At 36.6% G+C, this 17,199-nt stretch overlaps 1 protein-coding gene and 1 long non-coding RNA gene across 12 annotated transcripts in view; both read left to right on the forward strand.

The window, feature by feature from the left end:
* spen (spen family transcriptional repressor split ends) overlaps positions 1–17,199 on the forward strand; it is a 92,722-nt gene that overhangs the window by 50,095 nt on the left and 25,428 nt on the right. For all 11 annotated transcript variants that reach the window (XM_081991332.1, XM_081991312.1, XM_081991304.1 and 8 more), the window contains one exon: positions 7,271–7,540. In XM_081991332.1, the coding sequence (XP_081847458.1) occupies positions 7,271–7,540 (270 nt within the window). The remainder of the gene's footprint in view (positions 1–7,270; positions 7,541–17,199) is intronic.
* LOC145737963 (uncharacterized) lies at positions 7,547–16,739 on the forward strand. Its single transcript, XR_014180536.1, has 2 exons — positions 7,547–11,409; positions 11,475–16,739. It is a non-coding gene; the product is annotated as an uncharacterized LOC145737963 (long non-coding RNA).

Below are 17,199 nucleotides of genomic sequence, written 5' to 3' on the forward strand. Positions count from 1 at the left end.
TGTTGTCTGATTCTGAATCTATTCAGGTTCAGAATGTCAACTAAATAACGTCTAACGCGTGTCATACACGTCACGTCTACGAAAATTGGCATCATAAACTAGTAATTTTTTTCACAAAAAAATGATCCCTGATTGGTTCTAGTCAAGTTCTAGGTAATCATCTTTTGCCATTTTCGAGATATGTACTACCAAAAAAATCGCTAGTTTGATGCCCTCTGGTGACAGCTAAACAAAAAAGGGATGTAAGAGGGATGGAGGTGGAAATGTATTTATTTTGACGTATCTGTCAAACTAACCTAATTAGAAGAGTTGAAATCAAACTTTCAAGGTTGAGAGTAAAGTGAATTGGTTTTGTTTTCTCTCCAATACCAACCAAATTACCCTAAAACTGATAAGAGCTAATCACCCCAAGATATCTGTAACTGTTAAGATGGAGGAACATGCTTATCTCAGGAATTATGACACAAATCAATATCAAAGTCGATATCTCGAAAACAGCGTTGTGAATATTTAGGTTATGATACATGAAACGTGCTTGAAATCGTTTGTACAAATTTCATAATATACTATATTCTTCTGGTATAACCGAAAGTGCCATAACATTGAAAACATTATATTTGTTGTGCTGCATCACTGTTCAAGCCTGGTTGTGAGTGAATTCACTGTTTTAAATATTGGTAAAGAAAAAGAGAAAAGCAGGGAAAATTACACATTTCTTCCTAACATTTTCTTGATAACTTGTCTTGGAATTTACAAAACAATAAAGTGTAACGAGTGGTAATCAACGTTTGCGCGTTTAACTATAATATTGAATTATCTAGAACAAAAAAAGTACGTATTACAATAATTATTTACTGCAATCGATATTTAGAAAATATCCAGCGCGTCAGCACTTCTAAAGCTAGATAAACTCAAGATAAGGGTATCATTTTGCGTGAGTGTCTGGCAATTACAGATTTATCGTAACTGGTAATCCGTCATTTTCCACACTGACGGTTGTTAGGCATCGTTTTATTTTTTCCTTCATGTTAGTTAAATTACTAGGGATAAAATTATGTATCGAGTTTAATTATGATTGATATAAATTTGTGCTTATCGCAATTTGTGACTGGATTTTTGTTACTCGCCTTAGATGAAGAGTTGTCAAAACACATGATCGTTGACAGTCTAAATTATTTATTTTTTTTCTTCTAAAGAAGTGGTTAAAAAAATACCTACAGATACATATTTGAAGTTTTCGTTTACAAGAGATAGTTAACCGAGTAGTTTACTGGAAATACCTCAAAAATTATTTTCTTTTGAAAAGTCAAGAAGATGGCTAGGAAGAAGAGACTTTTAAATTACAAAATAAAGATTAGGTACTAATTTCGGAAAACCATTCGATTCTTATTGATTTTTTCCCGATTTTGTGGTGTAGATTTTAGAAATTTATTTCCTTTTCCTGCAGATTTGGTGATATTATTAATTTACAACAATTTTATTTGTTTGCATATTTTGGAAAGCTGAATACTTTTAGACTACTGGTGATATTCCATTCTAGATGGTCTGGGTTTAATGAGCTTCTTAAGAACAATATTTTTCCAAAATAGACTGGTGGCACTTTAAAACATTTCTTTAGCAATTGCTTCATCTGAGAGTTCATCATATTTTGCATTATTCTAAATATTGTTCATATTTATCTTTAAGCTCACAGTTTGACAGTTTGATAGTCAGGGACAAAATTGCTTGTCAAACCCACTAGTGAGAAAATGACAGTTTTGAGCACATTTTTGGAATACTCATTCATTTTCCTATCCAATTGGCGTTTCAAGTTAAGATCGCAGCGCCATTTGAACTAAAATCCTAACCAAACATTAAAAGTAATAGGACAGTCACTTCATATTTCTAAAACCAGTGCTAAATTCCTAACCAAAAATAACGTAACCAAACGGAGAAATGACAGCTGGAATGCCCGAAACTGTTTTCAAAACTGATCACCAGAGGGCGAGGGGTAGATCGCCGATAATTTTTTGTACACCAAAATGCCTTTTTGCATACAAAATACCTTGAAATGTCTTTAAAAGTCTCTGTCTGTATGTCTTTACCTCACAATGCTTCATAGTAATAAAAACTGCCTCAGAATGCCTTCAAATGTTTATCTACACCTTTGTGGCATTCTTAAATTTAGTTATAAGGCCCCTGGTATTGGGACTTGATGAAATACACCCTTGAAATTTTGTTTTGATCACGTGGCATTGCTGCTTTTACAATTTGTAGTTGTCAAAATGTCATAAGGATTAAGATTTTAAAAAAAATGACTTCCTCAGCTTATCTGATTGCCTTTGCAAATTTTGAAGACCCAAAAGCTTAAAATTATTTTTTTTAAAGTCACGTGACAATGTTTAGGATAGGTTAGGTGACAACGGAAAGATTTTTCCAAATTTTTGACTTTTAATTTTCTAAGGTCAGGTGACTGTTTTTTCAAATTCTAACAAACAAAAATAGTTTTTGTATGGTTCAGGTGAAATTACGGGTTATATTTTGACGTTTAAACGAATCTTCTGTCATAGTAACCAAGTTAGCACGTGTCAAATAAAGACACTTAAAGAAAATTTAAAAGAAATAGTTGAAAATTTGATCATTTAAATTTAGGAAATTGTTAAATAAAATTTGGACAGTTGTAAAAACTTAAATTGCAAAATACACGTCACGTGACTTGCATAATTCAATTTTTGAGCTTGCAACACTGTAAAGGCCTGTTGATATTGTCAAAAACAGTCACGTGACCTTTAAAACGCATTCTAAACTTTGGAAAATTGATAAATAAAATTTGGACAGTTCTAAAAACTTAATTTGCAAAATACACGTCACGACTTGGATAATTCAATTTTTAAGATTGCAACACTGTAAAGACTAGTTGACATTGTCAAAAATAGTCACGTGACCTTCAAAACGTAGTTTAAACTTTGGAAAATTGCTGAATAAAATTTGGACAGTTGTAAGAACTTAAATTTCAAAATACATGTCACGTGACGTTGATAATTCAATTTTTGAGCTTGCAACACTGTAAAGGCCTGTTGACATTGTCAAAACCAGTCACGTGACCTTCAAAACGCAGTTTAAACTTTGGAAAATTGCTGAATAAAATTTGGACAGTTGTAAAAACTTAAATTTCAAAATACACGTCACGTGACTCGGATAATTCAATTTTTGAGCTTGCAACACTGTAAAGGCCTGTTAACATTGTCAAAACCAGTCACGTGACCTTCAAAACGCAGTTTAAACTTTGGAAAATTGCTGAATAAAATTTGGACAGTTGTAAGAACTTAAATTTCAAAATACATGTCACGTGACGTTGATAATTCAATTTTTGAGCTTGCAACACTGTAAAGGCCTGTTGACATTGTCAAAACCAGTCACGTGACCTTCAAAACGCAGTTTAAACTTTGGAAAATTGCTGAATAAAATTTGGACAGTTGTAAGAACTTAAATTTCAAAATACATGTCACGTGACGTTGATAATTCAATTTTTGAGCTTGCAACACTGTAAAGGCCTGTTAACATTGTCAAAACCAGTCACGTGACCTTCAAAACGCAGTTTAAACTTTGGAAAATTGCTGAATAAAATTTGGACAGTTGTAAAAACTTAAATTTCAAAATACACGTCACGTGACTCGGATAATTAAATTTTTGAGCTTGCAACACTGTAAAGGCCTGTTAACATTGTCAAAACCAGTCACGTGACCTTCAAAACGCAGTTTAAACTTTGGAAAATTGCTGAATAAAATTTGGACAGTTGTAAAAACTTAAATTTCAAAATACACGTCACGTGACTCGGATAATTAAATTTTTGAGCTTGCAACACTGTAAAGGCCTGTTGACATTGTCAAAAACAGTCACGTGACCTTCAAAACGCAGCTTAAACTTTGGAAAATTGCTGAATAAAATTTGGACAGTTGTAAGAACTTAAATTTCAAAATACATGTCACGTGACGTTGATAATGCAATTCTGGGCTTGCACCACTGTAAAGGCCAATTGATATCTGTCAAAATTAATCACGTGACCGTTAAAATGTGGTTTAAACTTTAAAAACTTGGTAAATTAAATTTAGACTATTTTAGACAGTTGTAAAAGCTGAAATTGTAAGAGACGCATCACGTGACTTTGATTATGCAATTTTAGAGCTTGCAACACTGTAAGTCCAATTGACCCCTGTCAAAAACAGTCACGTGACCTTAAAAATGTACTTTAAATGTTGGAAAATTGGTAAATTATCATAATAATTTCTAGTGAATATTGTTTGTAATACCTTGTAATGCCTTGTAATATCTCAAAATGCTGGTAATACTGGCAAAGTGTCTCATAATACCTCGAATTATCTTGAGTTTGTACACCAAAACCCAAAAAGTAACACTACAAAATTTGATACAGTCAGGGAGAAAAGCGGAATCAAAGTTTGAACTGTCAGAAACACAGTTTGAAAGGATAGTCAGGGACAAAATCGTCTGTAAAACCCACTTGGTGTGAGAAAAATGTTGTTTTAGGTCCGGTTAGTAGTTCAGTTGAACTGCGATTGGTACTTCAATTTTTCCATATGAATTGTATTGCTGTCAAAGTGACGTTTCTGACTTGAACCAGGTTCTAAGGTTGAACCACTGTTGTACAACTGGGCCTTAACATAAAATCTGTTTTAATAAACTAACTACAAATTTTGAATGAAAGAACCAATCATGTGATTCTTCTGAACGTGACTGTATCCTATCGATAATTTTATTATTTCAAACACGTCCTCCATAAAAGTATGGTCTCCCCTTCTTTTTGCAAATGAGTTTATTCACTTGTGGCCGGATAGGTCCCTCCTTGGTCGGTCGTAATGTAATAATTGCGCATTGTATTTTTTTGTTTTCATTTTGCTTGGAGTGGGTGCGGGGAAAACTACGGCAACAATAAGGCGAAATAAATTGCAAGAATCGAAAACAATAAAAAACCCATTGACACCGTTTTGGGTTATTACTCTCCTTGCACATGCCAGGTCACGTCACATGCACACAACAAATATGAAATAATTGCGGTTGACTAATACGCCTAGTCGGCGTACACAATTTATTTATTGCAAAATTTACTAGATTCAGCTGATTTCGTTTGGAAATGTCACGCGTTTTGCTATTTAACCGCTTTTCATATCACAATTCATAATTTATGGCATATAACTACTTTAAGTTAGGTTTGGCAGCGTTGCCCTCCCCTTCTTTATGGCTCGTTGTTATTCTCCGCTGGCTGCCAAGCGACGTTGCCATGCGGGCGTCATACATTTCCGGGTCAGAAATAATTTATTTGCTTCACTGTATTGAATTGCTAATCAGCTTAACGACGCAATAAGATGACTGTTGCCCGTGAAAATATCGTATTTTTAATGATCCTTTATGGGAATAATACTACCAGCAGGTCGTTATCGTTAACTAACCGCCATTTATTTACGTTTAGAAATAACGACAGTCAAACTAAAAACAATGTTCACTTAAAAATCCTATTAGGCCACACCCTGGAATCGTTCTTAAATCGACAGGTCACCGTGCTTTATTAAGAGAAAAAGTGACGTATTACAGCCTTGTCAATTGTCAGTGACTGATTGTCAAGAAACTGAACCGGTTTTTAAGCACTTTTTACCGCAGCAGCCGCATCACAGCGGATAAAGTTGCTCACTGCCTGCAACTGCCACACTCGCTGGCACTGCCGTATCGACTGATCAATGCACGGAACAACCTATACCACCATGTTGCCAAATCACTCACAAAAATATCCTACTTATTAAGATGCTATTTTACGTTATTTACGAACTGTGCAACAAGCACTCATAACGCACAATAATTTAGTAAGCTTAAAAGTAACTTGGTTAGTTAAGTGACTATGTGCTAGATTCGGGGAAATAATAGCACAGGCGGCAACGTCACCTAGCTACAACAGAACTGGGCGAGGCCGTATGAAAAGCTTTGAGTGTTGCACGCATGCGCTAACGCCAACGCTGCACTACCCTCCACTCCTCCACAAACGTCGATGAAATGTGGCTAGCGTATAGAGGTGGGGCGAACAACGTATGATGCCACGTTGCCGCGCTTTCTTCAATCTCCCAGCACCGACTACAAGAGCAACATCAATGATGAAAACAAAAATCTACAGAATTCCCAATGTTTGGCCTCGTCGTTTGTTTTCCAAACGTCAATTCCCGTTTTGTTAATGTTATTGTTAGTGCGACCGGGCGTGGTAAAGTATTTGAAAGAAAAAATTTTGGTGGCACGCCAAAAGTTTCGATAATGTATACTTTCTTGGGCGTTGTTGACGTTCGATTTCGCTGCCAGCAAATGAAAAATATTTGGTCCAGCTGAATTTAAGCACTCGATTTAATTACATCTGCAAGACAAATTAAGGTCAATTTTGGGATGAAATGTACGTTTTTATTGTTTGTGTGTCATCAGTGAGACCCAAATGAGGACCAGTCGAGTCAACACAAATCTATCTGTTATAATCTAATCTAAAACACTTTAAAATTAAATTAAGATTGAGAATGAAACCTTTATTTTAATATTGACAAATTGTTTCTAATTCAAACCAAAATAACACACAGGCAGTGAAAATAAACGTGATTATTGATTTTGCACACCTCGTGAGATTATGATTTCCTATTGCAAAGTATCGATTTCAATTTATCAATAATTATTGACATCAAATAGAATGTACTTATTAACATACTTTAATGTTTATATGTCAAGGCACTATTCGTTTTTTTTTAAAGTAACATTGTTTACAAGATTTAATGTTTTCTTTAGAAATGTCTTAGTTCAGTGATGCAACGACTACAGTTAAGAACCAATTAGAGTAGTAAATAATTGCTATTTAATAGTATCATTGATGTGAATGAATGTACAAATCCCCCCGAGAAATATTTATGTTTTTGAAATTGAAAACATACTTATTTAAAATCATAAAATTGTTGTAAAGTAATGGTGAACAATGATGTTGGTTTACGTATTGTAATAAAAGTATAATGTGCAAGTAATGAGTCAAAAGGTCTTTGCTAAGAAGACATTATGAAGAGCAGACTCATTAACCAACCTGCTTTTAAAAACTAGTCTTTCCATCATTTGGACATAGCCTAGACAATAATTAGGTTACTATGATTACCGCGGTTATTATAGTGGCTAGAATGGATAATGAGCTATATCATCGTAGCAATAAAGATCAAAATCTATTTATAATTAGATGGGTAATGATCGGTTATCGTTTGATTTCCAGATATGGTCGAGTGCAGAGTGTTAGATTATTGCCAAGGACACCCGAGGAGAAGACGGGCGAGGTCCAGATGGCGTGCACGGTGGCGTTCATGGACATCAAAAGTGCGGCCAAAGCGCACAACGCCGAGCCGAAAATCGACGACCGCACCTTGAGCACGAAGTACTACGAACCTGCTGCCATTCCGTCCGCGGCTGCGCCCCACTCGGGCACGCCACCCCCGTACTCTACCTCTACCTCGCCTGGCGCCACCAGGTTTCCAAACGGCCACGGGTAAGTCTCAACATTTGTTTTACTTCAAACAATTAATAATATAGTGAACAGGTAGACATTTTTTTATATGAATTGGGGTTGTGTTAAAACGAGTGTCTTATTATAATATACTACCCTCTAAGGAAGACAGTTGAGAAAGTGTGAAGACACAAGGAGTCATCTCCTAATAGACGTCTAGTGATGGAATTCCCAAAAGGTGATAGGTTTTATATTGTCACATGAGGGGTAAGGGGTTAAGAGTGTATTGATAGACGGTGATCTATCTAGATATTGGTCTCTACTAAAGAGGGAGATGAGAGGGAATCAGAGTCTTTTGGTTGTGCCGGCAACTAAGTTGCTTGGCACACGCAAAGGATTCTGTTCAGCCTAGACTCCTGAAAAGATAGCAATCCGTCTAACTAGTCTACCAACCCGGAGATTAGCTGTTTTAACGGTTTAACCAGAAACGTATAGGCTTCCTGTATGGGCCTGTCACGTCCTGGTTGTTGGAAGCTACAGCAGTCCAGTCGATCGTCCATCGATATCTGCTTAATTACCCCCCAGATACCAGTAACCTTCCCCTGAGGATGACCCCAGAGTTCGGTGATTTAGTCTAATCAGCGACCTTATTACACTATCCTTGCCGACTAAACCGATTACTGAGTGTTCACCATAACTATAGTAAGACGGGTGTGACAATACTGAGAACATAATCACCAATTTGTAGTAGATGCAGAACTCTTAACATCAACTATGAGTAGCAATGTAATGTTGATATGGTCTTTCTCAATTATTGTTTTCTATTCTAAATCTGAGATGATTCTCTTTGCTCTTGTTTCTGTTCTATTAATATCCTTATTTTAAAGAGATTTTGTTGTTTGAGGTTCTAAATACTGGTAAAACAATGCTGAGAGCATGGTACATTTAAAGAATTTTTTAACGGTTCTGCATAGTTTGTCAGGTTATTATGGTGCAAACCATCCACCTAAACAGAATATTCCAATTATGACAGTGTACATACATATTTAAGAACTTGTAGAAATAGTGTATGGCTAAAACCTTGACATTTTCTGGGTTTAATCTAGTAACTGTAGTCTCGTACAAAGTTTTTCATCTTGAGGCTTTACTCCTTAAAAGTACAGACACATGACCCGATGCACTTAGTGCGGCTGCAACTTCTTTGATCCCAAATAAACGAAAATTTGCTGAGCAAAGACATTCCGTAAACTTTGGTCTAGTATATCTCGCACTTATTGCGAGTGACTTGGGAGAAACTATTCGGTCTTAAAAGGGATACCGGATATTCTGGGAGGCAAGAGGGGGATGATTCCCGGAGCATCCTTTTTCATACGAAAGAGAGGGAGGGGGTGATGATCGATGGTCGACACCCGAGACCCCGTTTTTGCGCCCGAGTCATACATCATTTTCGGAACGGCTCCCAAATGCGAATTTTATGTCTCCCGAGTCGGAATGTCGGTCCGGGAGTATCTGCTTCCATTCGATAAGTCCGGGTAATGGCCGAGAAAACCTATCTATCCTACGAAAGGGTAGAGGAGAGGGGATAAACGATCCGGGCGCTTTTAAATGGGGGGAGTGCACCATCCCCGACGCGCACAAAGAGAAAAAAATACCATCCAGGAAACCGATTTTCGCGAAGCTCGTATTTATTTCTCCCACATCCAAAGCAGCGTTACGCCATCACCATCGAGAAGAGAACAAAACAACAATGGCGCGGCATCCTGCGTGGCGTATTCCCGCCTGCAAATCACCCGGACTGGTTTTCTCTCCGCTCTAGATGCACTTTATTTACGCTCACGCTTCATGGCTGGTCTATTTCCTTTGTTTCTTTATTTGCTAAATTTCCATGGAAGGCAGCGTCGTGGAAAAAAGGTCGTCCCGGGTGAAACGTGTCTTTTGTTGCGCCGACACGCAATCCAAAAACTTTCGAGATCTATACATTTATCATAAAACTTCACGCTCGTCAAATCATATGGCGTATCACTGGTCTGTGACCGTATCCCGTAGTATACAAGCTAAAGAAATAGTTGTTGTTATAAAACTCTGGTATATTTTCGCCAAAAACGCTGATTCCAAGTTGTCAGTTGAAAGTCTTATTAATTTTATATAAAAATTAATATTGTAATTTGTAAGTATTGTTGTGGCGAAAACATCACAAAACGCACGTCCACCGTGTTAATAAATTTGAAAGTTAGCAAATTCTCTCGCAAAGTATCTGTCGCAGCCAGCAAATTATTGTTTAAAAAGAATAGATCGTTGTTTGTGGCAGCTATCAGTTCATTTTTCATACGGTAGGCGGCGCGTCGATTAGTTGACGGCGTGTGTATTGCGTGCAAAAGGTGGGAGTGAGGTTAAGAAAAGAAGAGAGTTGTTGTTGATATAACCAAAGAAGGGGGGTGTAACACGTTTTGGGGTTTTCCGAGTGTTTTAAGGACTCTTGTTATTAAACCAGTGTTCTTTTTGAAACGGGTTGTTTTATTGTGCCCACTCATCAAAGACCGGACAGTGATTACCAGGATCACCTTACGTACGTGGCTTCAGAAAGCGGTGTTTTCTTGAGATGGCGCGACAGTATCAATGAGTTTGTCTTTGACCCAAATAACTGAAATACGTATGATGCTTGGTACTGGAGTTACAGAATTCGCATACCCATACAGCATCAGTATGAAGATTATTCAATGCTAAGTACCCAGAAAGACTGCAGAAAGACCCATAAGTCATTCCGTTGTTAGTGACATTGAAGGAAAGTTTCCTGAAACTGGTTCAGCATACGACAATGTGTTCAAAGGAGATTTTTCAGATACGAAATCTTAAACTGGACAATGGACAATTTCTACGACTTCTAAAGGGTTTTAAACAAAGAATTCTAACACCTGCCCTCCAACTTGCAGTTATTCCAATAACTTTGAATATGATATGTGCTACGCCAATGATGCGGGACAAACGTAAAATGTCCGCATAAAGCACGTAGGAAGTGCAGTTTCTATACGGATACGTTGTTGTGAAAAATTTGCATTGCCAACAAACAACGGGGGGGCTCCCCGGAACGGCTATAACGAAGTGTAGCGCGGTTCCTTCGGCGTCATTATGTATGCGCCACGTTTGTTGAAAGTGCCCCGCTGATTGTTTATTGCTTTAGGGATATTCCGATGATGATGACGGTTTGCATAAAACGCGGTTTCTCTTTTGGTAGGAAGATGTTTTACTCGACTTTCCTGTGCTTTGCGTACATTGTGCATTGAAAATGTAGAGCAATCTTGAATTGCAAGTCTTGTTGGCTGTTTTCATTAAATTTTGTATCAGTGTAACAATAGAATTTGCTTGATTGAAAATACTAAAGATTAACTGAAAGATTTTATTTTACAAAAACAAGATTGGGTGGTCACGGGACCTCTTCAAGCCACTCGGTGAATGCCCCAGGCTAACTACTCACGGAGAGTGGTGTAGGTTAACAAGATAAATTTCAATGGCGCCACCCACTTTACACCGTCGTGTAGGGCTTGAGAAGAGCAGTAAACAAACGCTAAAGCGGGAAATCCCCAAACGCTAGACCAAATATCAGTAATGCAAAATACAAATCCTAAATGATACTACCAAGTACCCCGTTTAATGGCAAAAGCCTCTTCTTTAATTAAAAACAAACTTAACGACTGTCAAAAATCAAAGGTAAATTGACGTTAATGTACTGACAAGTGACAATTCAGAACCTAACCTTAAAATGTCAAGTCACAGCAAAATGTACCATATGTTGTGTATGCTATCTGCTATCATATCATTTTACAAAAGGGGAGGGTAAATGGTTACTTTAATGATGGGCTCAAAGTTGGGTATTTGGGAATACGGAACCTTAACTATAGTACGAGTCTGGATAGGTGAGTGTTAAATTGTGTCCACAGAAGGTTGGCAAAAAAAGGTAACCTTCAATCAAATATTTTAGATCAAATTAGACAAACTTGTGCTTTCAAGCAGCACTGGACCCCAACTAAATGCATTTAGTGTGAGCTTACAAACCCAAAAATCTTAGTAAGGACACTCTCTCTGGTAATGGAAGATGTCAAAGTTCCATATTACTACTATATATCGATGGCTTATGCTCGATGGTGAATCAGAGACCAGGAAACTGTATTTGCAGCCAGCAGATTTGCTTATGACTAGACTGACCTTATTTCAAGATTGCTAATACTCCCTGGACACTTCAGTTAATGCTGCACAGGCAGGCCTAATGTGCCAATTAATCAGGACAGCTTAAATGATTGCAAGTGTATGTGCTGGTGTTCATTGAGTTGGTGATTGATTGTTGTAATTGTGTCAAGTGCTGATTTCCTTGTGGAGCACCGGAGGTAAAAGTGGGAAAGGAAAAGCCTAGAAAACATGTTCTAGTTACAATGACTGTCAAGCACGCTAGGATTGACAATAGCAACCTACATTAAGTGAGTACTTATAAGCCCAATTGCAACTTAAACTTACCCGAGTTGTTGATGGGCTTTTCTTAGCAATACCAAATAGGATTTTACCCAAGTCTTTTCTTTAAATCCCCAAGAAGGTATTTTAGAAACTTAATTCTATAATATTTTAAAGACTGAGGAACCTATTTTGATTTGAAAAATCCGCTCAAGTGGTAATGTCCACCATGTGGAATCAAAATCCAAAAAGAAAAATGGCAGTTTGCCTAAACTAGATTCTAGGCCATTTTTAAGTTAAGCTGCAATTGGTCAAAATAATCACCTGTAATAAAACTATTTTACCATTGGTCGTTAATTTGAACTCTAAATATGACAGAATACAAAATCAATACAGTCAACCGTCGCTGAACCATCACGTCAATGTCAAACCAGAGAATGTTTACATGTATTTATTTATTGAAATTAGAGTTTTAGGTTATTACTATTTTTAATGTTAGATAGTGTGTGAATTAGTAAAAAAAAAAAGGTAATTTGTGCCAGCCTGTACTGTAAATTGCAGTAGAATAGCAAAAAGTACCCCTCCCCCCCCCCAAAAAATCAAAGAAAACAAACCTTTTGCCAAAAAAAAAAGACCGTAACATCAGAATGAAAGTTCATCCCTTTAATCAACTAGGCAGGACTAATACTTCTTCTGTCTTAACCCTTCCAGACAGTAGATTAGGTATGAATGTCACGTAATCTGTTTTCTTCATCACTATACTGATAATACAGAGAAGAAAGATCTAAGAAACCCTCAACACAGAGAGGTATTATGACAGTAACGAGGAATTTTTTCAGATTTAGAAGAAAATCTTGGAATTAGCCAAAGAAGAAGACCGACGAAGTAGATGTCTTTGTCAAGCCCAAAGATCGTTTGACTTTTTTAGTCATTTAGGACTCAGAAAGTTGAAGCGGAAGAACAAGCCGGCTTCAGCAGGAAATACACCTACTATATGTGGACCTAAAAAAAGGCATACGATAACATCCCACAAAGCAAAATATAGGAAGCCCTAGAGAGGACTAACATCAACGTCAACTTAATAAAGCCATAAAGAATCTTTATAAGGACAACTAGAATAAAAATAGCAAAAAGGGTTTGAAAGTGGATAAGGGCCTGAAGCAAGGATGCTGCCTTTCACCGACGTTGTTTAAAAAATATCTGGAAGAAGCTTTGAAAGCATGGAAACGAAAGTGTAAAGATATGGGCATCCCACTAAATAACACAACTTTATATACTTTGAGCTTTGCAGATGGTCAAATAATTTTGGCCCAGGACTACGAAGACCTGGAGTATATGAGCCGGGAATTAGTTGAAGACCAAATGGGGCCTTGAAGTGAAAGTAAATAAAACCGAATGTATGTGCATAGGCGGACTAGAGCAAGACCTTATCCTCGAAGATACACAACAGAGAATAAAACCCTGCAACAAATATAAATATCTGGGAATGTACATTACGAACGACGGTACCACGGATGAAACAATAAGAGACGGAAACATCCAGGGACGTAGAGCCATCAACCTTCTAAACAGTGTACCATGGGACAAAATCATAGCGAAAGCCAATAAACACCGAATATACAATAGCATCATACTACTCACACAAGGCAGTGAGGTGTGGCAATTAAAACAAGGCTCAGAGAACTCGTTAAAGGTAACCGAGATGGACTTTTGGAGACGGAAATGAACGGATTCAAGAAATTATGAATGTCAGACATACAATAGTAGAGGACATACCCGTGGCGCAACCCAAATGGTATGGACACGTCCAGAGAATGGAAGAAGAAAGGCTACCCAAGCAAATCCTTAACTGGCGACCCAGGAAAAGCTGGAGAGAGGGCTTCATTCCACAAATTCGAGAACGATAATTGGAAGAAACCCTGTGGATGAACAGGGACCAATGGCGACTGTAGATCGGAAGACGTCGAAGAACGTTTTAACCCGATGTATATATAAAACTCAGAAAATCCACATATCCAATGTCCAAGCATCTAAAACAATTGACCTTTGTTTCAAAAAGAACTGCTTGCCACAAAGACAATTTTGCTTTAGCAGAAAGTCTATCAATTGCTCGTCGCAGCTGTGATTTGACTCTCTTGGGCTATTTTCTGTGAGATTAAGCTTAAAAATTGAATCCATCTTCCCGAAACTGAATTGAATGATTGAGAAAATTACTTAGCGATTTCATAACAACATATTCCAAAGGTTAATTTAGGAAGAAGGTGAGGTAGTAGAATAGTATTTACTGACAGACTGATTTAATAATACCACTGGTTTGAACTTAAAAGTAATCTTGACAACGCTGCTGCCGTTTAATCTTCGATACGACCTCATATTTCAAGAGCAAATAAAGTACAGTAAATGGTCCCCTTATCTCGTTTGTATTTTTCCGTCTCTTGGATCAATTAAATCGAACAAATTTAACAGTTACTCGGGCACGTTACAGGATCCGTCTGCACCGTTATTCGCATTTTTTAGATTAGCCGAAACCCTGTGGCGATCATAAAACTGGAGCGAGATTTGAAGAAGGAACAGCGTTTCGATTACGCTACCACGGCCTCCTCACTTTTATTTATCGACTTTGGGCAATAATTGCACTTCAGATGCCAATAGATGGAATCCGTTTATCGAACGACCAGAACCGTTAACTGTTTGTGCAGCTGTAAATTATAACAGTTTGCAGCAGAGAAGGCGAAAAAAAAAACTGTTTGATTTCAAAGCAAAGAAAAATGCGCTCACCGTGTTAATTTCGGTCGCAACTGCGTTTTTGGTTTGCGGTTTTCTCGAGACGTAATTACGTCGAAAGTACATTCGCCTCGGGGTGTTTTCACTCGAAAAGATTCATTAAAAACGTTCCCAGTACGATAATTAAAAGCAGCTTCTTAATGGTCCGTCAGATATAAGTAATATTTAATAGCCACGTTGCATGCGGATAGGTCGCGTTAATGACGGCAAAAACCACCCGGAACGAAAAAGTCAAATGTCTCCTCTAGGATTACCCAATGAGTAGACAACTAAAGAGTTGCCAGATGATTTCATTTTGATTATAGCCCGTTAATTTAGTATAACTAATGCCGTAGTGCAACATGAAAGGTAAATTGCTGTGCAAATAAAATAATCATCAGTTTCATGTCTACACCGGGGGGGAAACTACTGGGGCATTATGGTGTACAAACTGTAGGAATTAGTGGGCATTAAATTAGTATTATTCATAAAATAGAAAAGGTCTAAATTATATTATAAAAAAAATTATCATACAATATTTTTTCTATACAAATATCATTGACATATAATCATAAATAAAATTTGATAATTTTAATGAAATCCGTTGGAAAACAAGGAAGAATTATGATTTTTTTAATTTTACTTCCAAAAATTTTGACTGTCTCTAGCGGCGAAAACGTACAAGTAATCAATCAATAAAAAGGTCATTTCATTAGCTATCCATTGAGATATAAAAGCTTCTACAAAGTGTAGCAAATAAGCTAGTTATTAACAATTGAACAAAAAAATGCACCAAAAAAGTCGCCTCCTTCTAGTGGCCAAATCGTCCAACCAACCAAATTGGACGGTTTGGCCACCTGTTGGGGTATTTTTAGAAAGCTCATTTCATTGGCTATCCATTGACGTATAAAAATCTACCAAAGATAGTGCAATTAAGCGAGTTTTTGAAAATTAAACAAAAACACAACCCCAAAAAAATTGGTCAACGTTGACGCCCTCTAGCTGGCAAACGGCTAACCAATCGATTTTTATATGTCAATGGGAAGCTCATTTAATTGGCTGTCCATCGACATATAAAAGTATATACAGAGTGCTACAAATACACGTGTGTTATTTACGGTTTAGTGACAGGATGTCCCACAAACATTTTTTGACTGGTTAAAGGCTAATTTGACTATAAAAAATTAGGAAAACACGGTCACGTGACTTACTAGATCTATCAAGACTTAATGCTTGGAAATTTTTTGAAAAACTGTTTTTGCAAATGACAATTTTCGTAAGGGTCAAATTTGCCTGAAACACCGCCACTATCCTAATGGGTTTTGCGTTATGTTGGCCAGTAGGTGCAAGCGAAAATCGACCTTAATGATTGTATTTCTACAGTTTTGTTACTGCCCTAGATTTGGCAATCATTGTGCTGGTTTGTGCCAAATATCAGGGCGGTATCTGTACGATTTAAAAAAAATCCTACCTAACCTATCAACACAAGCGGCCATATTTTTTGAAAACCTATTTTATTTTCTAGCCATTGACATATAAAAGTCTATACAAAGTGTTGTGTGTGACAATAAAGACAGTTTTGACTAAATTTGACAACTACTACTTTAACCTTCATTAATTCGGTTATTTTGACAGTTACAGGGTGGTTCAATGTATCAATTTAAAAAGTGATTTTCTTAAATAAGTGGCGTAATACAAACTTCTTTAATTTTTAACAGAGAATCAGACAGAATTATAAGAATGTGTTCCGTTTGAAAAACTAGACTTTCTGTCCTTTTTTAGAACTGATTTTTTGACCACACTGTATTATATATTTTGACGTATTTCTGCACCTATTCCTAGAACAAACCTTGTCTAACATGACAAAACACAAAAACCAAGAAAAAAACCTTTTCTGATATGTATAAATTAAAAATGCTTTGGAGACCGAAAATATCAAATTTCACATAAAATGGTAAATATCTCAGAAACAGATACAGATAGATATATGACATTAATACACGAAATATGTCTAGAATTTGACGTAGAATACTAAAATTTTATTAAAAATAGTTTTTTTGATAATTCAGGAAGTTAGTGGGTATTGTTAGGTTAGGTTAATTATTAGGAATTATAATTAGGACATATTAGGAATTAGTGTACAAAATTTTACTCAGCGGTTTACCTCTCGGTCATTCATGAATGATGAACCTTCATAGCATTTGATACAGGAATTTCAGAAATTTTAAGTATTTTCTATGAACAGAGAATAAGAAGTAAAAATATCCCTGGACATACAAGATTAATATGAGAAAGCTAACTTGTTCAAGGAAACTTGCAAATATTTGATTAACTCCTAAATCCTTCTACAACTAAAATCAAGATTTCTTCCTAAAAACATTTACTAAATTGTGAATGTAACATGTAATATTATTTAAATTAAATTTCCTGTAAATGGTGGTCAAAATGACTTAGGTTAGCATAGTGCTGGTTCAATTTATAGCAAGCAAGCAACTGTA

This window comes from Ips typographus, linkage group LG1 (genome assembly GCF_016097725.1).
Source record: "Ips typographus isolate SLU linkage group LG1, UJ_Ityp_2.0, whole genome shotgun sequence".
Lineage (NCBI taxonomy): Eukaryota > Metazoa > Arthropoda > Insecta > Coleoptera > Curculionidae > Ips > Ips typographus.